At 43.9% G+C, this 25,657-nt stretch overlaps 1 protein-coding gene across 3 annotated transcripts in view; it reads right to left on the bottom strand.

The window, feature by feature from the left end:
• The window catches only part of GNAL (G protein subunit alpha L), a 156,902-nt gene that overhangs the window by 85,576 nt on the left and 45,669 nt on the right, over positions 1-25,657 (bottom strand). For 2 of the 3 annotated variants that reach the window (XM_040479420.1, XM_040479419.1), the window contains exons 2-5: positions 25,105-25,348; positions 24,770-24,842; positions 24,017-24,071; positions 23,794-23,913 (exon numbers count right to left, since the gene is read on the bottom strand). In XM_040479420.1, the coding sequence (XP_040335354.1) occupies positions 23,794-23,913; positions 24,017-24,071; positions 24,770-24,842; positions 25,105-25,246 (390 nt within the window). In that variant the 5' untranslated portion in view covers positions 25,247-25,348. The remainder of the gene's footprint in view (positions 1-23,793; positions 23,914-24,016; positions 24,072-24,769; positions 24,843-25,104; positions 25,349-25,657) is intronic. The other variant, XM_040479418.1, reaches the window with a different exon arrangement.

Raw genomic sequence — 25,657 nt, 5'->3', positions numbered from 1 at the left:
TAACCACAAGAATTTATTTTTTGAAGACCTTGAAATATTTAAAGATCCAGAGTTAGCACATCTTCAACTTGACAAAACTTATCCTTTTCTAGGTAGAAGGGGCATAATAAGAAATTTTAGATCTGCGCTCTGAAAGAAGGCCTATGTATCAGGATTCACATATGTAAAAACAGTACACAAGGCTAAACTTCCGGATAAGAGAGCAGGAATGTGATGAAGGAAAGTTCCCTCAACCTCAGGGACTGGTTTCGAGTCCCTATTGAATCATTTTATGTAACAGCACATGAAAAGAAGTTAAAAAAATTGAGAATAGAAACTGATCACAGAGATCTTTTTATACTACAACCAAAAAGGTAACACAAACCACCTGAGACTCTAAGAAAGAAAAAAAACTACACAACCAAACACTGTAAAAAGACACGAAGTGAGCCAACGATCAATGTTCTAATGGTGTATGTATTCCCACAACGACATATTTATTAAAGGCCTTTCTCAACGTGAAAGCCGTTGAGATGCAGTAAGCCGAAGAATCCTTCAAGTGAGTGGAAAAAGAACGCCTAGTTGACACTTTGCCCCTTGATCTCTGTTCCTGACTGCACAATTAAATTTTTCCAGTAGGATGCAGGGAAATGAATAAAACTGCAGGCGTATTCAAGTGAAAATGGCTGACTTTCAGCAAAAGTTTGGCCGATGCACTGTCCTTCAGGGCAGGGACTGTGATATCCAGTTTCCAGGCCATCCTAGACTTGACCTCTGGAAATTCTACTTGAATGAGTGAATGATCCGGTCATTCCCACACCCCCTTTTCATCTACCTGCATTTTTGCTCCTATAAAAAACCTGAGTGACTATTAGATCTGATTATTTACAGAATAGCTGGAGGTAGGTCACAATGAACTGAAAGAATGCTCTGTGATTCCAGGTCATTTCCCCCTCTTACGCTGTTACAGGAGGTGGAGCCCCTGCCACACAAGCTCCTGTCAGCAGGTCGCTCTCTGTAAGAGTGGCACTTCATCAGAGGACTTATTCCAGCCAGTGTCCACCAAGCAATCTCACTGTCTATCTGTCAAGGGCAGCGATGGGTCATAATAAGGATACCACATACTTGAAACTTGAAGACACCTAATAATATAAACTGAGGATGGCAAACTACTAATGGCAAACTACTAAAGGTACAGATTTGGTAACCAAGAAAGTTGCTTCCATCATAACGATTGCTTGTAATCTTTTGCCCTACATTTGGCAACAGCAAGAGACGTCATTCTCCAACCCAAAGTGTGTTTGTCTCCGTGCCACCAACCAATGCCACGGTTACTGGGCTAGGAAGAACAGGTCCCTCTGTGACATCTACACACTGTTTCTAGTGCTTTCCGTAGTCAACAGTCAGTGTGTCTCCCGATTCATGATGGCAACTGATAAAAATAGGTTCTTGAGAAAAGGGATTTTTACTTTCTCTATGAATTTTCACCAATGTTCTTATTGCATTACTTAAATAGTATCATTGTCATAATTCTACTGGTTCTTAGAGCTGAACCGGCCTTTCAGGGATCACCTTGCTTGGCATCCATTTTTACAGATGATGCGACAAAACCCCCAGATATCGAGTGATGTTTTGCTTGTACTCACTGAGGGGAGGAGAAGCCAAGTCCCCTCCTACAGAGCTTCTCTGTCACATTGCCCTGCCTCTGCAGATGTGACTCCAGGCTCTGAATATTGGCATAACGATCTAGGGGATGCTCACTCGGTCTACAGTTAGCAGCGTTTTTGAAGAAATAACTGAACCTAAATTAAAATTACTGGGAAAATAAACGGAACTTAATGTGGACACAAAAGCATCCTTGTCTATAGAAACACAGATGGGTCCGGGTTCAGACATTCCAGAGAATTCAACTCTTCTTTGATACTGAACTATGTTCATCTGTCCCAAGGATGGGTCAAAAGAAAACCTCTTCCATTCCGAAGGCAGGTAACCAAACAGGTGCTCTCTTCCTTGCCTCAACAGTCACTAGTCCCCGTATCTACGCCATGGGTGGCAGTGACGGTCCTTTCTTGAATAACGTGTTTGGAGGCAACACCGGCATCTGTGGGAAGCAAGCCAGTAAATGGGAATCTCAGGTATCAGACGAGCTGGTAGGGAGGTGTAGCTTCTGGGGCCAGAGGCAGCAGTGTGAAGATATGCAGACAGGCTCTGGACCTGGACCCACCACTGACTAGTGGCGTGGCCCTCCTTCCTGCACTGCAGTCTCCTGGTCTATAGAAGACGGGACACCAAGAGGCCCCCCTGCTGGGCTGTGGTGAGCATTAAGTGAGCATGTGTGTCTGAAGCCCTCAGTGAGCACAGAAGCACCTGTTCTTCTGGGAAGGCTGAAATCCTTGGCAACCTTCACAACAGGAAAATGGGCCCGTCCAGCTTACCTACTGGGTTTTGATTCAGCAACTTGCTAAGAAGAGACTGAAGAGAGGGATGTGGGGGAAAAAATTTCCAAATGCTAATTATATTACAGGCAGAGCAACACATTGTTCTATCGTCTCGTCATTCTTACTTGGATTTGAAGACGCTTTTCGTGAGCATGCCCTTCCCATTCCAAATGCACCGTTCAAATGAACACGTTGCTTAGATTCATAGATCTCTTCGTTTATATGCCTCTCTTAGAGGTCTTGTGACAAATCATCTGCTGTATTCTGAATACACAGTAGTATGAAATGAAACAGTAGCAGTCTGAATACCTGTTGCCCAGGCCTTCACAGACACAGAAGGTGCCAGATGAACCGAGCTCCTGAAGTAGGTCAGCTGGAATAATGGGGAATTGAGTGTGATTTTAAGCTGTATGGTTCATTGTCCTTTAAAGTGAGAAATTCTCACTAATTCGTGTCATCTGACACACGACTAGGAAGAATATTGATCCCAGAAGAAAGGGCTGTCACTGTTAGTCATGCCATGAACTTGGGGAAATCCTACCCCCTCCCCAGGATTCTTGCTTCTCATCTCTGACTCTTCAGAATTTTCTGATCTTACACAAGCACATCATAAACTGAGTTTTTATAAGAGGATTAAGGGAAAAGAAGAGTAAATAAAAATGCATTTGCCCTTCTGATTCCTAATGATGAGGAAAAGTAAAAGGGATTTTTTTGAAAGTATTTTTTTGTTTATTTATTTTGAGAGACAGAAAGAGAGAGAGAGAACATCCCAAGCAGCCTCTGGGCTGTCAGCATACAGCCTGACCTGGGGCTCTATCTCATGACTGTGATGACAGTCAGGACCTGAGCTAAAATCGAGTCGGACGCTTAACTGAGTCACCCAGGCGCCCCAGCAAAATGGCTTTTTATTTTGATACATCCTGTATGCTTTTATGATTTACTTGTTTTTGAGGTTTCATTTTTGGGGTGCCCTCCTGGAAGGCACAAGTGACTATCAGAATAACAGGTGAAGAAATTTGACAAACCGTGAAGGAACCTACAGCCCATGATCCAGTAACAACTCTTAGCAATGAAAAGTAAATTCTCAACAAAATTACTTTAATGTTTTCAACAAAGCCAAAGGATGAAAAGAATATTGTAGTATTTCTAAGTTTTAAAATCTTTTTTTTTTTTAATTTTTTTTTCAACGTTTTTATTTATTTTTGGGACAGAGAGAGACAGAGCATGAATGGGGGAGGGGCAGAGAGAGAGGGAGACACAGAATCGGAAACAGGCTCCAGGCTCTGAGCCATCAGCCCAGAGCCTGACGCGGGGCTCGAACTCACGGACCGCGAGATCGTGACCTGGCTGAAGTCGGACGCTTAACCGACTGTGCCACCCAGGCGCCCCCTAAGTTTTAAAATCTTATCATAGGAGTTCTCTCTTATTATTAAACACACCAGAAAGTGTTGCTCTTACAAGATTTGAACCCCAGGAGTCTACGTGGCTCAGTAGGTTAAGCGTCTGACTTCGGCTCAGGTCATGATCTCACAGTTCACAAGTTCGGGCCCCACATAGGGCTCTGAGCTGCCAGCTCAGAGCCTGGAGCCTGCTTGGGATTCTGTGTTTCCCTCTCTATCTGTTTCACAAATAAATAAACACTAAAAGAATTTTTTAAAATGTGAACCCTCTCTTTATTAACATACTCTTTACATAAAAAAACTTCTTTTCTCAAGAGTATGGAATTTTTTTTCCTAATGAGCTAATTAGAATAAGGTTGTTATCTAAATAACATTTTGTATAATCAAAACAAGAGTGGCTAGAGAAATCAAATGGGTACCTGAATTTAAGAACGAGAAAAGTAGCTTATGAAACAGCAAAAATGTGAATCCTACAGAACTGTATTGAAAAACAAGATTCTAATAAACAAAGAGCAATTCTAGAAACCAAAGCTGTTGATTTTTAGACATCACTAGACCATGACAACGGATGGATAGGTTATACGTCACTTCCATCCAGACTCTCCTCTCTGGGCGTTAACTATTATAGTTAAACCTTAGGTAAACCAACAGTTAACAAGATTCCAAACAGCCTATCAATCCAAATCAAAGATTTCTAGATACTCATGGGTTTAACTTTTTCAGCAAAACATATTTTCCCCATATCAATGACTTTTGGATAGAAATCCTTCTGAAGCAGTCCATATATCCTTGCCTTCTTAAAAGTCTGGTGTTTCACTTTTTGCTTCTTAAAGACTCAGGATATAGATTATGAGTATCAATTATTGTATCTGACACAGACAAGTGACACCCAAGGGAATCTGTTCCTACATAGGATGCCTCAGAGGATTTGTTTTTTGAGTTCTTATGCATATGTTCTACTCATTTCTGTCTTTTTTCCCAGTTGCTCATAGTACTTTTTTTTTTTAACGTTTATTTATTTTTGAGAGAGAGAGAGAGAGAGAGAGAGAGAGAGAGAGAGAGAGATGGAGCATGAGCAGGGGAGGGGTAGAGACAGAGGGAGATACAGAATCCGAAGCAGGCTCCAGGCTCTGAGCTGTCAGCACAGAAACCCACACGGGGCTGGAACCCACAAACCACGAGATCATGACCTGAACTGAAGTTGGATACTTAACTGACTGAGCCACCCACACGCCCCTGTAGTACTTTTTTTTTTTTTAAGGTTTATTTATTTTGGGCAGGGGGGCAGAGGGAGCGGGAGACAGAGGATCCGAAGTGGGCTCTGAGCTGACAGCAGTGAGCCCAATGTGGGGCTCGAACTCATGAACCGTAAGATCATGATTTAAGCTGAAGTCGGACGCTCAACCCACTGAGCCACCCAGGTGCCCCTTCTTAATTTCCAATCTGATACAGGCTTAGGGTTTCAGTCGTAGACAGACTCTTGGACGTTAAGGCTTAGAGTGCAGGCTTTAGAGGCAAGTAGCAGCCCTCCAAGCATGAGCTATGTGATGTGGGGCCAGTTATTCCACTGAACCCCCTCATCCACTTCACGGGGTTTGTAATGGTGGCTACCTCATAGAGGTGTGTGTGTGTGTGTGTGTGTGTGTGTGTGTGTGTGTAATGAGATAATCCACGTACAACCTCAGAATGGTGTGTACTGCAAAGCTAAGTATTCAGCGATACCCAAACCAATGGCTTGAAGATGTTTTCATGTGAGGATGGTTAAGCCATGGGGACTTGGAGCAAACCCAGCCTGGCCACCCTCTCCACCGTCGCCGTCACCGTGAGTGTCAGCAGTTGGCTATTCCCCTCTCTCAGAGTGGGGAAATGATACAGAGCGGTTCCTTTAAGGCAGAAGGTTCGTCTTCAGTGATCAAGAACCGGAAAGAAGCCCCAGTCAAGGGCAGATGCAGCAGGAGGTCTCTGCCTACACACTGGGCTCTCCCGAGAGAAAGCAGCCAGGCCTGTGCTGTGGGAAGAGCTGTCATCTCTCAGATGAGGAAGTGAACGATGGCCCCGGCTGGGGGGACCCTGCCCACCCCCAGACAGACTATCATGTAGTCAGATATAGGACCCTGCTCATATACTGCTTACGTCTTCTCTGAGACGTACAAATGAGTCACCAATTTTCATCGACCTCAACTCTGAAAACAAAGATCAAAATGAGGGACACCCTGCTCAAGTCACACCCTGCGGCTGAAATCAGGCTGATTCAGCGTGTGACGTGGACCAGCAGTCCCTGAGCCCAGGAAGGTGACACGACGGGCTCTGGAGTCAGACCCCCTGGGTTCCTGACCTGAACCACGTGCCCACCAGCTCCATGGCCACCTGGGCACGTCACCTGCTTCTCTGTGCTTGTGTGTCCTCACGTGTGAAGTGGGAGAGCAGCGGCCACCCCAGAGTGCTGCTGTGGACACACAACCTGGGGCAGCACTTGGCGTGCAGAGTTGCATGAGCGTTACTCGTTATTTTCATTGCTACCAACTCAAGTTATCAACATCACTAAAAATATATATATAAACACATATATATACACATATATATGCATATATATACATGTATATGCATATATATATATATATATATATAATAAAGTGAAAAGTGAGGGGCAGAAAATTTTTTTGGTTGGGTATCATGCATTTTAAGATTCCAATTTGATTTTTCTTATATTTTCATCTAAACTATATAATTTACTCCAGATGAAAACATTTTCTGCAGCATATAGTATTTTTAGCTCTTCCCATACAACCCCAAGCCTTGAAAAGGTACAGAAGAGAGACAGTCCTCTGCACACAGCACAGCCTGACCCTTCATTGGGAGCCACGCTGGCTCTGGGGCGGCTCCCAGAAGTGCCGGGCATCCTGTGCGCAATGCACGCATCTGACGGGGGGGGGGGGGCCACGGGCGCTGTCCCATGTCGGTGACAGCTCCCATCGCCCTGCTCCCGAGGGCCCTGCTGGTCTCAGGAATTCAGCAAGGATCCCAAGCACTGCACTGTCTCTCTGGAGAGAGTGGGGGCAGCGTCTCCCCACCTCCCCACCGAGAGCAACAGTACTTTGCGTGTTTCTGGTGCACAGGTATCTGACAGCAAAATCCCTAAGCGAAGTTTCCAAAGCTTCAGCACTTGGCAACGTCAAATAAATGCCACCAGAAAGGCGATTAGATAACAGCTAACATCTGTTGGAAGCTTGCAGGGTGCCAGCCACAGTGGCAAGCACTGAGATGCATTAGTGCATTTCATTTCCATCACAAGGTAGGCATTATTATTATTATCCCCATTTTACAGATGAGAAAACTGAGCACAGAAATGTCATTTAACTCACCCGAGGTTATATAGTAGACGACAGAGATAAGACAAGAATCTCCATAACATTTAAGGAAAGTTTCCTCTAGTCACCAAAATGACTCACATACAATTGTGGTTTTTGTTTATTTTTTGAGAGAGACAGAGAGAGAGAGAGAGCGCGCGCGCGCGCAAGCAGTGGGGGAGGGGCAGAGAGAAAGGGAGACACAGAATCTGAAGCAGGCTCCAGGCTCTGAGCCGTCAACACAGAGCCCGACATGGGGCTCGAACTTATGAGCCATGAATGAGAGCATGATCTGAGCCCAAGTCGGAGGCTTAACTGACTGAGCTACCCAGGCACCCCTGTTTTAATGGAACTATATATGTAGAGCTATTATAATTAGATTTCTGGTGCAATTTTGCTTCCTTTCTTTTCAAGAAAAAAAAAAAAAAAAGAGCCTGAAGAAAGGATACCAAGCTGAGTAAGGGAACGAGTTCAGAGACTGATTACACAGAGCACACCATCCTGTTTATCTCCCACCCCCAACATGTACTGAGACTCTTTCAGGGTGACTTCACACAAAATCCTTTAAACTGACTGCTTGAAGTTCTCGCTGTTACGACTGTAAACAAGCAAACATGTCACATCCTCAGCCACCAAGGATGTGTAACGTCGACCAAATAAGCACTGAGGCAGCCCTGACCAAATGCATCAGGGCGGGGGGAACAGGGACACCGAGGGGGAGGGGGGACGGGAGGATTTGCCACCTCTTGGCCCACAGGCTCCTTGCAAGGCTTAGGAAAGAACCTTGCCCTGCTGCAACCTGGCCACTGATGTGCCCCTCATCGGGGCCCTGGGCATATAAGGGACTCAAGGCTGGTCGGCGACACTCAATCCGTAAGGTTAAACCACAGGAAACTGCATATTGTACGTCAAAAATGGCCGCATACTGGCAATTCCTCTTCCTATAATCTGTCCTATTTATTTTACAACTGGACATTTTAACCCCCTTCTCCTATTTCGTTCCCCCCCCCACCTCCCTCCTCTCCACTCTGCCAAACATCACATTGTTCTCTGTATCTATAAGTTGTTTCTGTTTTGTTTTGTTTATTTGCTTTGTTTTTTAGATTCCACATGTGAGTGAAGTTATATATTTGTCTTTCTCTGACTTACTTCAATTAGCATAATGCTGCCCTCTAGATCCATCCATGTTGTCCCAAAGAGCAAGATCTCATCTTTTCATGGCTGAGTAATATTCCATAGTTTATCCTTTCATCTATTCACGGACAGCTAAGTTGCTCCCTTATCTTGGCTATTGTAAATAATGCTGCAATAAACACAGTGGTGCATGTATCTTTTTAAATTAGTGTTTTTGTTTTCTTCAGATAAACACTCAGAAGTGGAACTGCTAGATCATAGGGTAGTTCTATTTTTAACCTTTTGAAGACCCTCCATACCCCTTTCCATAGTGGCTGTACCAGTTTGCATTACCACCAACAGTATATGAGGGCTCCCTTTTCTCCACATCCTCACCAACATTTGGTATTTCTTGTCTTTTTGGTAATAGCCATTCAGACAAGTATGAGGTGATATGTCCTTGTGGTTTTGATTTCCATTCCCCTGATGATGAGTGGTGGTGTGCATGTTTACATGTGTCTTTTGGCCATCTGGATGTCTCTGGAGACATGTCTATTCAAATCCTCTATTTTTTTCTAAGTTTTTTTTTTTAATTTATTTTTGAGAGAGAGAGAGAGAGAGAACAAGCAGGGGAGGGGCAGAGAGTGAGGGAGACACAGAATCCTAAGCAGGCTCCAGGCTTCAAGCTGTCAGCACAGGGCCCGACATGGGGCTTGAACCCACAAACCGTGAGATCATGACCTGAGCCAAAGTCGGACACTCAACCCACTGAGCCACCCAGGCACCCCATCCTCTATTTTTTAATTAAATTTTTTTGTGTGTTGAGTTGTGTGAATTCTTTATATATTTTGGATATTAACCCCTTATCAGTGATATCAGTTGCAAATCTCTTCTTCCATTCAGTTAGTTGCCTTTTCATTTCGTTGAAATATTTTGTTCTGTCGATGGTTTCCTTTTCTGTGTAAAAACCTCTTAGTTTGATGTCGTCCTACTGGCAATTTCTTATTATTCAATCTAACAGGTAATACAAGTCTTCTATATAAATGCAGATCTGGACCACACATAATGAAGCCAATAAGATGAAAAGCAAATGAGGAATTAGGAGACTCTGTGTCTAGTCCTGGCTTGACCTCTGGGTCAACACATTTGGAAGACCCTAGACAAGTCTCTTAAGGTTCTGCTGTCACATCTTGCTCATCTATAAAGTAAGTTCACGCTTAAGGCTAGACTAGACACACTTAAGTCCGCTTCCAGCTGAAATGCTAAGAATCAAGAAGTCAAAATAAGAGTGGAGAGAAGGATGGGACGCCTGGGTGGTTCAGTCAGTTAAGCGTCCGACTTTAGCTCAGTTCACGATCTCATGGTTCACGGGTCTGAGCCCTGTGTCAGGCTCTGTGCTGACAGCTCAGAGCCTGGAGCCTGCTTCAGATTCTGTGTCTCCCTCTCTCTCTACACCTCCCCCACTCATGCTCTGTTTCTCTCTCTCTCTCTCAAAAAGAAATAGTAAAAAAAAAAAAAAAAAAAAAAAAGATGGAGTAGAGAAAAGGAGGTGTGGTCAAAATGAAGTGAAGAAGTCAACTGCATATGACCCATGATCTATTGGGACAAGAGTAGTGCCGAGTACAGAGCAAGTACTGGAAACAGACACCCTGGAAAGAGTTAATCTCCCAAATTTCTTGGTCTCATGAAAAATAATTTGGCTTAAATAGAAAGTAGTTTCGGGGCGCCTGGGTGGCGCAGTCGGTTAAGCGTCCAACTTCAGCCAGGTCACGACCTCGCGGTCCGTGAGTTCGAGCCCCGCGTCAGGCTCTGGGCTGATGGCTCAGAGCCTGGAGGCTGTTTCCGATTCTGTGTCTCCCTCTCTCTCTGCCCCTCCCCCGTTCATGCTCTGTCTCTCTCTGTCCCAAAAATAAATTTAAAAAAACGTTGAAAAAAAAAAAGGAAAAAAAAAAAAGAAAGTAGTTTCAACTTTATCCTCGGTGAAATCAGCTTGGACCATTTAAAGCAATCTTTTCAATGAAGCTCATACATTTTCTGAAGTTCTTGTAATTCTTTTCTATTATCTGTGCAGTTGTTTTTGTTTATTTCTACCGTAACCCTTACACTATAAAATCTTACCCTGGAGTAAGTATAAAAGTCTCCAGTTGAATTACCTAGAACTCAGCTCCAAGACAGCCATGACTCTAAGAACATCTCACCAGGATATTTCTGCAGGGCTAGACTCTCTTTCTCGATTCCTGTTGTGAGCAGGACTCAGCGGATGTTTCACGATTTGTACAAGGTGCTCTGGCACCGCTGCCCTCCATCCCTGGTCTACCTGCCAAACTCGTTCATTCTGCGGTCTGGTCCAGGTCTCACCTTCCCTGGGACAGGGCCACCAACTGCTCCCTAACAGGCCAATCCGACCCTCCTCTGCATAGACAACATACCTCAACGTGTCCTAGTTGTTTATTTAAACTCCTTCTGGACACACAAAAATGTACCTTGGTATTTCCAGTGTTTACCCCAGTTCCTGACATACCAGGTAACCATTCTTGAAAAACTGTACTGAACACTTATTCGGAGAAAACTGATAATGGGTAATTTGAAAGATAATTACCCTCTGGTAAAGGAGAGAAATTCACATGATATGATGTACTACTTATTAAAGATAACTTTTAACAATGATCATCTTTATCAGCTTAATTCTTTCAAGCAGATAAAGATGCCAGTTAATGTCCTTTGAGTTTCTTGGGTAAGTGATTACATAGTTTCACCAAAACAAATAAAAATACAATGTTTTAAGAATTATTTTAAATAACCTAAAGAAATTTAAAAACGAGTACTTGGTTATGATATGTCATCATTTAAAATGCAAAGCAATTGAACATTTAAATAATGTAAAAATTTAGAGGAGACTGGGTAAGGAGAGGAAGCTTGAGAAAGAGGGGTTAGGGTTCTCCCAATAATTTCTCAAATCAGTCGTATTCTCGCTAAAGGTATTCTTTAGGGTAATGAATATGCTGCTACGGATAAAAACAAATGAAACCTGGTAATAATTCCATAAAACTGCTAACATTAGTTTTGATTAAAATGAAAACTCAAGTAGCAATTCTTGTTTTTTACAAGTACTCATTTGACTGAGATTGTGTAGATGGTTCTAGAACCCAATCAAGAATCACGGATGGTAAAACTCACTTTTGAAACCAAACATCACTCTCCTATCCGATGGATGATAATAAAAGGGGAGAAAATAAGGAGAAAATGTCTGTTTTCCTTTTCCAGAGAGAACTGTAAAAGGAGTTTTTGCTGTGAAAAGTTTTCATTCTTTTCAGATATTTTTGAAGAATTATCATTGCACTAAGTGTAGTATTTTATTTTATTTTATTTATTTTATTTCATTTTATATAGAGAGAGGGTGTGTGTGCATTAGTGGGGGAGAAGAACAGAGGGAGAGAGAGAGAGAGAGAGAGAGAGAGAGAGACAGAGAGACAGAGAGAGAATCTTAAGCAGGCTCCATGTTCAGCACGGAGCCTGACATGGGGCTCGATCCCATGACCCTGGAATAATAACCTGAGTCGAAATCAAGAGTCGGATTCTTAACTGACTGAGCCACCCAGGCGCCCCATAAGTGTAATATGTTTAAAACAATGTTCACAACTTACATAATACTTTGTGCATGATTCAGCCTGTGTGTGTGTGTGTGTGTGTGTGTGTGTGTGTGTGTGTGTGTGTTTTAGATGTGTATGTGGATAAATATGTAGGATAAACAAGATTTTGGTAAGGTTCATTTCACCTCAATGTGGGATAAGCAAGTTCAAATGGAAATGAGTGGCTGTTTATCTTTTCTCTTCCTACATTTTACATGCTTTATAGAATGAAAAAAACACAATTAGCCTGAACATAGTTTTGATTACTAACACTTCTTTAAACACTAAGTAATTATGTGCATGTGTAACAAACTGACTGCCACAACTGTGACTTCACTATTTAAGCTAAAAGATGACATTCTTTCCTTTTTTTGAACACCATGAAGCCAAGTTGGTAGAACCTGGGGTCACCTTAGGCTCCAGCCAAGCTCATGGCTCCCACACTCCTTCAGGACAACGAAGGAGCTACACTGGCAGATGGATCCTGATTTCGTGATGGGCGTGTGCTTCCTGACCAAGTGAGTGCACGTGTGATTCCGTGGACTGCCAATGTCTCTTCTTGTCTGTGTTCTTCTGTTCCGTCTCCCAGAAGCCTTGTTCCAAATCCACAGTGTGCCCAATTTTTTAATAAAATGAATAGTAAGTGTTCCAGCTGGGTTGGCAGCCTCTGTCCTGTCTCCCTAACTCTCCATCTCCTTTCAACACCCACCTTGACTTCAGCTAGGCTGGTTTTTCCCAACTCGGTCCGTAGCTCTTGCTGCTCTGCTAATGAAAACACTATTCTCCCAGGAAGTAGCCCCACCACACGAAGCCTGTGGTCTGAGCCCTACTGTCCTTAGGAATCTTCTCTGAGTGGCTACAGAATCTCTAGTCTATCCCGCAGGAGGTAGCATTAAATTATACAACACTGTGTGGCTCATTAACTCTATAGCACATACCATAGCTTGCTGTACGCACGTCTTGTTTCTTCACTAAGTCGTAGGTTTCCTGAGGCTACAATTTTTGTGTAACTTTGCATAACTCACAGTCCTAAGTACAGTGCTGAGTGTGCGGCAATTACCTTGCTGACCACAGTACACATTTTGGAGAACTCTGTGGCAAATGCCATGGCAAGCAAGGAGGCGATGGTTCCTACCCCCACTAAATACACGTTTATTGGCAAAACACAACACGACTATGACGTGTGAGCTTTAAATAAGAAGGACGGGTAAAGATTTGAAATCATGACACATAACCCACTTTCTAAGTGAGTTTAAGCCTTGCTAATTGGAGGAACTCAAAGGGGGCAAATACTCCTTTCTTTAGTTACTTATATCACTCAGCATTAGTTGAGAACTTCCTAAGTACTCAAAAGGAACCTCTGGCAAATCAGTATTTACATAAAGACCAATAGCACCCAAACTGTGTTTTGGGAATCGTGGTTGTTCAGGCAGAGGAATTAAGAAACAGCAGGCAGGTTTTGCAGGTGGCAAAGCAAGAACTGGTGGGAAGGAGGGACCACGTACGATGTGCGGATGGAGGTAAGCGTGGCACATGGGAGGAAACCAGGGGTCTTTCCTAATGCAGAAGTTTCAAGGACTGGGAAGTGTGGGAGGGACAGAGCGTCCTAAAGCCAAGAAGGAATACTACAGGATGGGTGCAGAATGAACGGGAGGCTCCTATGAGACAGGGCACATGGCCCGACAGGAAATGGCCAGAGAAATAGCCCCAGAGAGCTACCAAACGCTCTGACAGGCTATTAGCCACCCAGAACCCAAAGGTCAAATGCCCTCCAGGTGTTCCACTTGGGTTAACTGTACACTGTAAGGTACCCCTCGGAGGGATGAAGGCTGTGGCTTCTACACTTTAAAACATGGAGGTTCACCCTCCAGTTCTATCCACGTTGTTGGGAGAGTGAACTATGCTAAGTGAAGTAAGTCAGCCAGAGAAAGACAGAAACTTAACAGAAGACCATAGGGGAAGGGAAGGAAAAATAAGTTATAAACGGACAAGGAGGCAAACCATAAGAGACTCTTAAATACAGAGAACAAACTGAGGGTTGATGGGGGTGGGGGAGGTGGGGGACGGGTACTGAGGAGGGCACTTGTTGGGATGAGCACTGGGTGTTGTATGTGAGTGATGAATCACGGGAATCTACTCCTGAAGCCAAGCCTACACTGTAGGTGAGCTAACTTGACAATAAATTGTTTGAAAAAAATTAAGAAAAGAAAAAAAAGAAAACTATTACTCTGAAAGCCAAAAAAAAAATAATAAATGAATAAATAAAACATGGATGCCTAATAAAATTTTCCTATATTTTCATAACGAAGTACTCTGGCATTTCATCTAAGCACCAAAACCATTTCCTTACAATTTAACGCTAATTCGTTAATGTCAAATTTTATTTCAAAAACATTCACTTGGCAATTCAGGCTAGATATTTTCCCCACACTTAAAAGATTAACTGCAATTGTGTTTTATAAGTGACTACCACTCTGAGATAAAAAGACGTTAAAAGGACTGCTTTCTGAGGGCCCTAAGTCACTTTTATGCTACGCCGGCTGTCTCTGGGTGCGAGACTGGGTATCCGGGGGCTGGAGTGAGAGAGAGACTTTTCACCCTTTTACATCTTTTGGACTTTGTGCCATACACAAACACTTCCTATTCAAAAAAATACAAATACAACTTAAAAAATGCAACTGCTTTGTGTAGTGAAAATGTTACGCATACAGTGGATTTAATTTAATCCAATGCTGTTAAGAAAGGCAGAACAGAAAATGTACAGGAGTATTTTAAGAGGTGAGGAAAAAACCCCACACATTATGGATGAGGTTCTCCAGCAAAACTAAAAAAATTCAAAAATCAGTGTCTGGAAGGAATCTTTTCAGGAGTAAAGTCATTGCTCTGCCTCTTAAAACCTCAGTGTACCTTTCTCACAAACCACACGTGTCAACTCGTTCAAGTCTTAATGTGACATAAGTATAGCCTACTTGTCTGCTCCTTCCACCATTTCCTGAGAGAGAGCCATAAAGTTCAAGATGTTTTCTCTCCCAGTTACATAAAACTAGCAACGATAAGGACAATATGCTCTAATGCTAAGGTATTTTTAAATGTCATAGGCTCCTGGAAAGAGCAAGTGTCCTTCGAAGTGAACTTCTGCTTTGGTAAGCCAAGTGACAAATTCCCAACGTATCAAAATTTGAGAGGAGACTTGACAGCAAAAATCTCACGCTTTCAAACGATTGGAGGTTTCAATGGCATCTTACTCAAGGAGTTAAAAAAATGTGTTGCTTTATTTTGTGACCCTTGAAAATGTGTCCCCTGTAAGGAAAAACACTCTAGGGAAGAGTTGCCTTGTGGGCTCAAGCCTGGATTTCTTGGTGTGTTGTAGACGCGAGGTTGCTCCACACGCTTTTATTATCAAGAGCACAGAATAATGGCCTTTTAATTATGTGAAGAGCAGCATCACGATCTACGTTCTATTGGGTTTTCACTGTAGGATGTAGAGAGAATCAAAAAAATTGGTAACAGCTTGCCCTTTAAATATTTACTGTGGATAAAATGTATTAGTCTGCTAAAATGAGAGTGTGAATGTTTTGATAAGAACAGGGTAGTGATACGGCCTCAAAAAGAACATCCCTAGAACAGACGTAGGAATTACAAAGAGGAAAAGGGCAGCAGACCCCACCTTCACCAAGAGCTTCAGCGGTAACATCCGTGATGCACTAGGAAGGCTACGAGGTCACTCCCGGGCTTTTGCTGCCAAAGCGTTAATCGCATCTGCTCACGACACATCAGATGAGCCACAGTGAGGGCACTCCACAAAATTAATGTCTCGTCAAGGTCAGGACAGAAAGGAAGGCTGAGGAACTGATGCAGAATAAAGGAAAAATGGAAATGAAATGTCGTGCTTGATCCTGGATTGGACTATTGACCAGAGTTCTCACGATGATGATGACGATGATGATGGTGACAACGACGAAGACGACGACTGTAATTTCACTATATTATTCACTATATGTTATTATCTGGACAAGTGGTGAAAACTGAATAACATTTGTAGGTTACAAAACAAGACCAAATCAATGTTAAATCTCCTAATTTTGATAACCATACTGTGCTTATCAAAGTGCCTGTCCTTGTTCATCACAATACACACTGGAGTATTTAGAGGTAAAGGAACACAGTGCCTGCAACCAACTCTCAAATGGTTCATGAAAAAATGTGTGTTAGTGTAGACAGAAGGGGGAAGCAAATACGGCCAACTAGCTATTGGTGAATCTGTGTGATGAGTGCCTGGAAGTTCTTTGTACTACTTTTGCATTTTGGGGGTAAGATTAAAAGTGTTGCAGGGGCGCCTGGGTGGCTCAGTCGGTTGAGCGTCCGACTTCAGCTCAGATCACAATCTCATGGTCCGCGAGTTCGAGCCCCGCGTCGGGCTCTGGGCTGATGGCTCAGAGCCTGGAGCCTGCTTCCGATTCTGTGTCTCCCTCTCTCTCTGCCCCTCCCCCGTTCATGCTGTGTCTCTCTCTGTCTCAAAAATAAATAAACGTTAAAAAAAAATTAAAAAAAAAATAAAAGTGTTGCAAAATAAAAAGTTACTTGTTAGGAATGCCCCTTATGATACTGTTTCAAAGAAAAAAAAATGGAATTTTGTTTTATTTTTATTTTTTTATTTTTAATGTTTTTACTTATTTTTGAAGGAGAGAGAGAGAGAGAGAGAAAGAGAGGCAGAGCATGAGTGGGGGAGGAGCAGAGAGAGAGGGAGACACAGAATTCGAAGCAGGCTCCAGGCTCCGAGCTGTCAGCACAGAGCCCGATGTGGGGCTAGAACCTACAAACTGTGAGATCATGACCTGAGCCGAAGCCGGACGCTCAACCGACTGAGCCACCCAGGCGCACCAAAAATGGAATTTTAAAAAAGCATCCTCACTGAAGCGCTAGTCTTGTCTAACCAAAATACTTTATTAAAATAATAGCAATTCCTTTCATTTTATACCAGCTGTGCAAAATGAAGTATGGGGGTTCCATTTGTCCTTAGCATTTTGACACAAGCAAAGTGAGGCTTGGAAGCAGGTTTCTGATGGGGGAGTGCCTTCTGCCCAATGGCAGACGGACCCTCAGAGAGCCTTGCAAAGGCAGACATGCAGGAGTGGCCTCTTAATGGATTCGGGAGTAGTCTTTCCAAAGACAACTTACATTTTGTCACTCCCTGACTAGAATCAGTGAATGGTTTTCCAGAACCTTGAGGAGGAGGCCCAAATCCCCTGGCCTCAGCTCAGCATGAAGCTGGTCAGGTGGGGCCCCCCCACACACTCCCAATAGCTCCCCATAAAGATCTCTAGTGTAGCACTGTACAACAACATCCACTTTGTTCATAAGTCTGTATTCCCTCTAGAGGATAAAAGCGTCTAGAGGAAAAGTAGCGCTCCTTATTCATCCTGGTATCCACAGACACTTAAGTGTGTTGACTAAACACTGAAGAAGCAAGAGGAACTAAGGTAACCTCTTGCACATCCGCCTTTCCCCCTCAGCAGCACCTTCACACTCAGTTTTGGCAGAAAAAGCCTTGGGGGTCATCAATGCTGTCCCACTGAAGACTGCTCTTCAGACCACTCTGTTATAAAGGCCTCTCTCCGGAGAGAAAGGGAAGCCATGTTCCATCTTCGCCAACAGCCAGGGTACTCCACGCGCAGTGGGAAATCATGAAACTCCCTGCTTCCCTGGCAAGTTCTTTCCCTCGTTTCCTGCCGTTTCCTCAACTGGACTCTCAGACTAGATGGTCTCTAAGGCCTCACCAACAGTCCGTTTTCAACACACACTGCGGTTTTTAAAATATGACTTTGATAACGCCCTGTAAAATCAATATGGCAGCCTTGCTCTGAGACATAGGCACTCACCACTTCCAGCAAACTTCAGAAAAGGAAAAAGAATCCAGGGGTGCAAATGAGAGAAAGAATGGTTATTCTTTACTTAAAGAAATAATCTTTCTAGGATTTTTTTTTTTTTAAACTAGAGAAACACATCCTGGGACATTTAAAATATTTTATTTAGCAAAAGTCTAATGCTGAAAACTTTCCTGAGGAGGAACCTATTCTTGAAATGTGATGTATTTCAGTATTAACTTCCCTTGCGGAGGGAGGGGGTGCTTCAGGATACAGCTCATCTCTCTATTATTAGAAAGGGTATGTTGGGGTGAGTACCGGGTTACAAGAATTAGCCAGAAGCTTGCTGGAATGTGTGGCAAAACCAAGCAGACACTGTAGCCCTAGGGAGGAAGGTGAAAAATGTGACAGACATCTGGCAAATCTAGGGCAGTTACAGGTGGCCTCAGAGAACCTGTCGCTAGGCAAGGCACAGAACGGAAGGGGAGGACCAAGAGGGGCAGAGATGGTGGTAAAGGAGGAAGCCGGAAGTCACTTCAAGAAAATCTGACTGGAGGTAAGATGGAGTAGGAGGAACACGGCTGAGACGCGGGGCGCTGTGGGTGACAGAGGCCAGGTGGGACAGTGCCTGGAGGAGCTCCCCCTGCCCCCGGGGCGTCTGTGCTGTGAGGAGACACTCAGGCCAGGGTTCCTGAGCAGTCAGGGCCAGTGGATGGCTTGACAGCTCTTTGGGGATAATTAGAGACACCTCCTCCCAGGTATGTTGTGAGGTGTTGGGGACATCAGCACTTGGCGTGGACAGAGGACACGGTTTATAGGTGCTGGCTCAAAACAGGGCTGCAGGGTGCAGCTGGCTGGTGGGGGAATAGTGCGAAGGTTCAGTCGTCTCCCCCCCTGCACCCAGAGAGGACTTGACAGTGTGCAGGCAGCTGAACGTTCATCGGAGGCCACCAGGGCAGGACTGCGGTGAGGAGGGCTGGCACCAAATCAATGCCGGATCACTGCTTCAGTCCTCATAACGACCTCATGCAGTAGGTACTGTGATCACCTCTGTTTCACAGTTGAGAAAAGGCAGACGGCAACAAAGTGATTTGCTCACCCAGGTGGTCTGGCCCCAGTATTTTCCCTCAAGATCAGGACACTGTCCAGTCCACAGACTCCGAGATCCTGGACAGGAGTCTCCGGAGCACCTTGTCCACTTCCTAGCCCAGGAGGATGCTCTTTCTAGGCCCTGCCTTGGCCCTTGAAAGCACAGACGCAGCCTGAGCCCCGCGAGGCCATTCTCCCCTTGGGCTCCCGTTCAGGGCAGTCAGCTCCCCACCCTGCGGCTCCCCACACCAGGGGCGGCTGAGATCTGGGAAGGGTGCGCCCAAGGCGCCCCCGTGCAGTAATCCCTGTTTATTAATCACATCTGAAATTATCCAAGAGGATTTTTCTCTTGGATGCCATATATACAGATTTCTAACAGTTTCTGGTTTACTGTGGAACACATACTGGTAGTTCCCACTTCTTACACTTCCTCATGTTACCCTTCTCTTTTACAACACAAAGTAAACCTCACTCCTTCAAAAGGCAAAGAACAGGGTGGGTGCCTGGGACGTGGATCGAAATGTCATCTTGAGTGAAAGCGAGGGTTCACTGTTTCGTTGTATGGAGGGGAACCTTCCTTTCCGTAACGCAGCGTGATGGCCCAGGTGGCCAGTCTCCTGACTTGTGACACCCACAGCTCCCTAGTGGAGTGGACAAAGGATTGTGTTATATTCTAACAGGCACTCAGGAGTTGTTTTCCGTGTACCCAGCTGTGTGGTGTGAGTTGTTGGGGGAGAGGACAGGAGGACAGCCAGGGGAGGAGCCTGTTCCCTGGGAGCTAACACAACTGGCCTGTCATTTTCTGACAGTGCTGGGGGGCTCAGAGGGCCCTGATGAGGTTCGAGGGCAAATGCTGGGGACCTAGGGGGGTACTGCAGCTGGGGCTCCAGACGGAAAATTTACTCCTACCTGACATATATTGTGGGCTTTAAAGACTTTTTGGGTGGTGGGATCAAAGAGTTCAGTTGGTTAGAAAAACACTAGCCCACTAACCTGGGTGATGTGAGTCCTAGAATTCTGCACGCATTCCCCACAGGACACAGGACAAGCGCACAGTCAGGAGTAGCTAAGGGTGCCTCAGCACCGGATGCTTCTCAGCCCTTCCGTGCACCCTCCTAACAGCCGCTCCAGGAAGCCTGGCTCCCACATCTGTTCTCACTGAGGGGCAGGCCACTTGCCAGGGGTCACGTCTTTTGAGAGTGGTGGATCTAAGACCCAAGGTGGGCAGCTCCCCGGGCCCTACCCCTCTGCTCTGCAGGGAGCCAGCCTATTCTTCAACCAAATTCCTGGTGTACTTTTACCTGGGAGGGGAGAACAGAATAGTTCCTTCTCTCCGGGCTTATGCTGACCTATAATTCCGATAAAACGGTCACTTAGGAAATAGCAGCTGGTAATGACACATCAACACATCAGACTGCTTTCACATTTCTCCTTGAACCTTATTTATCAGCTTCCCCTTAGAAAAAAAAAAAAAACCTAGCAAGCCACAATTTTAAAAAGAGCTAATAAAATCCCCACATTTTAAGAAGAAAGGAACCACACAAATTACTAATTCAATTTAATTAATCGATTTAGGTTTGGTATGGTGCTAAGAGTTTTTTGGGAGGTGAAGGGGGAATGTGTCACAGTCATCAGCTGAAACAATTTTCAATCACCTCATGTGTAGATGAGCTGGAGGCAAAGGCATGGTCCTAACTAGCGCAGGGGTTCCTGGACGGACCCCAGTCCACAGAAAGACAAGTTTTGGATGTATGCATGAGAAAAGAACTAACTAGGCACCTATCAGTGAATACCATCCCACACCAGGCTGCTCTGTTATCTCCCATCTGAATTGCTTCAATAGCTTCCTGAAGTTGCCCCTTGCAGTCTTGGCTTCCTACTATTCATTCTCCACCTACAGCCAGAGTGGTCCTGATAAATCACAACCAGAGCATATAACTCCTCTCCAAAGGCCCTTCAGATCAGTACAGATCTGGGAGGTCTGGCCCTGAACATTCTCCCTTACCCCCCACCTCTCCAGAACAACTGTTAGCTGGAGAGATGCCATCCCCTGTCCACCTCGGCATTCTCTATTAAAGCTTAGGTTTCAAGTAATTCAGCTGCCATCCAAATGGAAGGCAATATGAACAGCAAAAAGCCAAAAGGTAAACTTAAGTGTAATATTCTTAGAGAAAATCCTTAAGACACCTCAAGATAAGGCTAAACTTTTCACGATAATGGGCAATCTCACATAATTTTAAATGTATATTCTGATTTTTCCTTCTTAAAGAACCCTGAAATTAACTTTTTATGATAAAATCCTTTTCTATCTACAAGAAAATGAGCCTAAGACCTCACTTGTGACACCGAAAGACTTTCTCAAGGATCCAATCTCAAAAAGTCCTAGATTTAATGAATTTGTGCTGTATTTACTATTAAGATACTTGATTTAGCTCTACTTTTATGGCCTATACAATAATATATATTTTCTTTAAATAAAAGTTAATTTTCTCCAATATCTTAATATCTTTCTCAGTGAGGATCATCAAAATGTGAATCCAAGAACTATTCAAGTTAGTAATATAAGTGATGACTATTTCAGAGCATGATAGAATACATGTTACTGAAAAATGTGTGGACATTAAAATAAAAATGGAATCTTCAGAAGGAACGTTGTATGTTTAGGTATTAATTTCCTTCTTTATATAAATGTAGACTATTAGAAACATAATCACATTTGACACACCATAGGCACATAAGACAAAAGAATGTCAGGTTTAAAACCTACCGAAAGAGAAAAAAAGGATTATCTCTGAAAGAGCATAATTGCATTCATCCCAGTCAACCCAGAACTGTTGGGTCCTAATTCTCTTTTATTTTATTTGTAATGAATTATGGTTTCTGATACTTATTTTTAAGTAGCCTTAATACACCTATGTGAAAATACATGTTTTCAAAGGAAATGGGTCCTTCAGTTTTCTCTTTTTATTAAAAATATTCACGATAGAGCTCAAAAACACTTTCACAGGTTAGGTGCTTTGGATTCCTTAGTAATCCCCTCAGGAGTTACTGTTTCTGAACTTGGCATTGAATATGAAATCCCTTATCAGGTGTGAGCCTATCACGTGAAGAAGAAAAACATGTGACTAACACACCTTAATTCTAATTCCTCATTACATGTTAAGAATCACTTTTTTTCCTAAGTCAGAATAATATAGGAGATATTTTATGTTTCTTACTTTCAAGCAAACATGCCCAGACAGACTTGAGAATTCAAGTATATGTCTATGAATGTATAAATCTGAAGTTGCATGGGAACACCATCTGTGATTTGAGCTAGGACCTTGTAGTTTTGGGGGCCCTCTTCGATACATACAGTGTCGCAGAGTACTAGGGGACACCCTATAGCTCTAGCTGGCTGAATCACTGCTTTGGTCCTACCCCTTACACTCCTCCTTCATCATCTCCTTTACCCCCTCTAAGCCATGCAGTTAAAGACACAGCTCAGGGAGCACCTGGGTGGCTCAGTCGGTTAAATGTCCCACTTCGGCTCAGGTCATGATCTCGCGGTCCGTGAGTTCGAGCCCTGCATCGTGCTCTGTGCCGACAGCTCAGAGCCTGGAGCCTGCTTCGGATTCTGTGTCTCCTTCTCTCTCTCTGCCCCTTCTCCACTCATGCTCTGTCTCTCTCTCTCTCTCTCTCTCAAAAATAAATACACGTTAAAAATAATTAAAAAAATAAAAAAGACACAGTTCAGTAAAAAAGCGTTCCTGCTGTGCCAGACACCCTAGCCCCCTTTTCTAGCCAGTTTGCCACTTCTAACCCTCCCTTTTAGAAATTCTAGAGCTCTGACTGGTTACACTGGAATGCTTATCAGAAGCAAAAATCAAATGAAAGGATGCAAACAAAAGTTTTAAAAAAGGGTAATCCTTATCTGCCATCTTGCTGCAAAGCCTATAGGACACGATGCTCCCTATGAAGAGACAGGGTAGGGGCTAGAAGGTGCACACGGGCCCAGACTTCGGTCAGAGCATTTGACACACTGTCTGCTGTACACACTGCTTTTTGCATCACCTTCCCTTCGAAGAGAGGACTCTGAGACAGAAAAATGCCTCAAGAGCCCTACACCGGGTGATGAAAACTTTGAAATTCTGTTACTGTTGGGAACGTACACACATACACACACACTCACGTACGTACACACACACAGGTGCACGCACAAATATGTTCTTTTGGCACAGCTATAAGAAAGATGAGTTTCTGAGAAATCTAACAAATATATTTTCCTTTGACACATGCTTAATCCAATTACCACATAACAATATTTTGAAAATATGCATACACACCAAAGAAAAGAAAATTACAATTTATTTCACCCTTTCACATGAGCCATACTGCCATCCCACTGGTTAGGAAAGTGCCCGTAAATACTGCAGATGTGAAGCAAACTACCTTTTTCCATCATAGAATAAACACTCAGAAGGGAATCCGTGTTATTAACAGCATGCATTCTCTTCTCATTTGAGCTACAGGATGCGCCTCGTAAGAGTGACCTGAATTCTGTTCTACTATTCCCATGGAAGCGATCACTTACCATAAGTATTTCTCTCTGCTTACGTAAATTCTATTCTTTGGTTATCTGGGAAACTGCTGAGTTATTAATTTAGAAATACATATAGGAAAAAGTACTATCAATATTTTCCTAAAGGTATGCTACTTTCCTGATTACCGACCTCACGAATACATTCATAAGAGCGTTTCTTACAACCCTATCGTCTTTAATATTTTTAACAAATGTTAATACTTTGTTATGAAGGAAAGCATTTCTCTAGGCAGAGAGCTAGATTTTAAAGAATGTCAAGAATAAAATAATGTTAGCATTGATTCTCAAGCAATCTCATTGAAAATGGGTCTCTCTTGAACCATTTAAAATATTTCAAGAAGGATTTACTTACCTGGGAATATTCAAAGTCAGTGATAGGAGCTATACTCTTGATATAGTCTGATCGAAACTGGTTTTCTGGGTTGGCCAGTGGAACTGGAGGTATGATAGTACTCATAGCAGAAACAATTGTCTAAAATGGAATGAAGAAAAAAGTATATGGATAAATAGAACATTGAGGCTCCGTGTATGACAACTAAAATATACCAAACAAACATTTTTTAAAAAGCCCTTACCACAATAGCGTCTTTAACATTTTTCCGGATGTCCAGGATTTTCTGTTTCTTTTCCCTATATGAAGAGAATTGTTATTAATTTAGTTCACTTTTAGCACTCACTTGAATCAGTTGATGTGGGGTTTTAAACTTCCAGCTGCAGCATGGGGCTAGACTGGTTTTCCTGGGGGTCAATGTCAACCCCCAAGACAAAAGGTGCAAAGTTTTTAACTGGTAAAGGAAAACATGCTTTTTTTCTAATCTGTACTCTAAGCAAACTTGAATGCATGCGTTACAGACCATATATAGTTGTATACAACTACGCAGGCTACACATAGCCTAGCAAAGTGGTTATGAATACTGCATATAAAAGCTATACAGCTACACTTGTAAATACATTTCATGTGAATTATCATATGTTGATAGTTAGGAATTGAAATAGAAGCAGACAAAGGATATAGAGAAAAATATTTAGTGACATATTGGTTAAGTGTACTCAGAGCAAAACTAATAACACAGACAAATACCTCAAGAACATCTAATAAGTCATATTTTGTTAAGCAAGTTATTTTATTTTTTGAACTAGACACCACCAAAAGGATTAGGCTAAATATTACAAATTCAACAACAGGCTTCTCTTTTCCTCCCTCTCAAAAGTCTGCTCGGTGATCAAATTAACTGTTTAAAGAAAGCACTTTGGGGGAAGCTAGAGAGAAGTGAAAAAGTTCGCATGCAGTTTGGAGGCAAAAGCAAAACTGGTCGATCGTTCCTTACTCAGGATTAAATCCATTGACATGCAGGATCCTCATTTGTTTGACGATAGTGCTTTTCCCCGACTCACCAGCGCCTGCAAACAAACAAAAAGATTGCTGTGATCTGTAGCCCAACACCGTTGCCATCGCTGCCGACAACGCAGACAGCAATTACCCTACCCAGCGTGGGTATTTTCCAGCACGCGCCAGCTCCTGGCTGGAGGAGCGGGTCCCCGGTCGCCGGCGGTGCGCGCGGCCCCCTCCCGGCCCTGCCCGCCCGGCCCACGCGCTGGCTCGCTGCGCTCTGGGCTGTGCGCTCCGCTCGGGCCGGGGCCGCCAAGCGCCCACCGCCCTTACCCAGTAGCAGCAGGCGGTGAGTCGCTTTGTAAGCCAGACGCTCCTTCTGCAGCTGCTTCTCGATCTTCTTGTTGGCCTCGCGTCGTTCTTTTTCATCGACGCCCTGGTCTTCTGCGGTCTTGCTGTTGCCCAAACACCCCATGCCTGCCCCCTTGGATGGACCTCGGGCAGAGTTAGGAATTTGCACAAAAAGCAATAGAGAGTTGTAGATGTGTGTAGATCCTGCGACGGCTTCTCCTCCTCGCTGCTGAAAGAGATGCTCTGGTCTCTCGGTGTTTTTCGATCAGAACAAGCGTTCCGTCTCCCTCCCTCTGCCCACCGCAAACTCCTAACTCAAAAGGATGCGAGGACGACTCGCGGAGCCAAATAAATACTTTTTAAAGGTAAAGGCTTAGTATTTTCTGCTGGACAAACAGCATGGCATGAAAGGAGACGGGGGCCGAGAGCGCCGAGCTCTGCCGGAGCCAGCCGGGATGGCGCAGCGCCCTCCGCTCGCCCCGCGTCTCCGCGCCCGCGCCGCCCGCCGAGCTGAGCCCTGCTCAGCCCCGCCCCC

The sequence above is a fragment of the Herpailurus yagouaroundi genome, unplaced genomic scaffold (genome assembly GCF_014898765.1).
Source record: "Herpailurus yagouaroundi ecotype Mexico unplaced genomic scaffold, PumYag 142, whole genome shotgun sequence".
Taxonomy (NCBI): Eukaryota; Metazoa; Chordata; class Mammalia; order Carnivora; family Felidae; genus Herpailurus; species Herpailurus yagouaroundi.
Note: the sequence above shows the minus strand (reverse complement) of the source record. Positions and strands in the feature narration are given on the sequence as shown.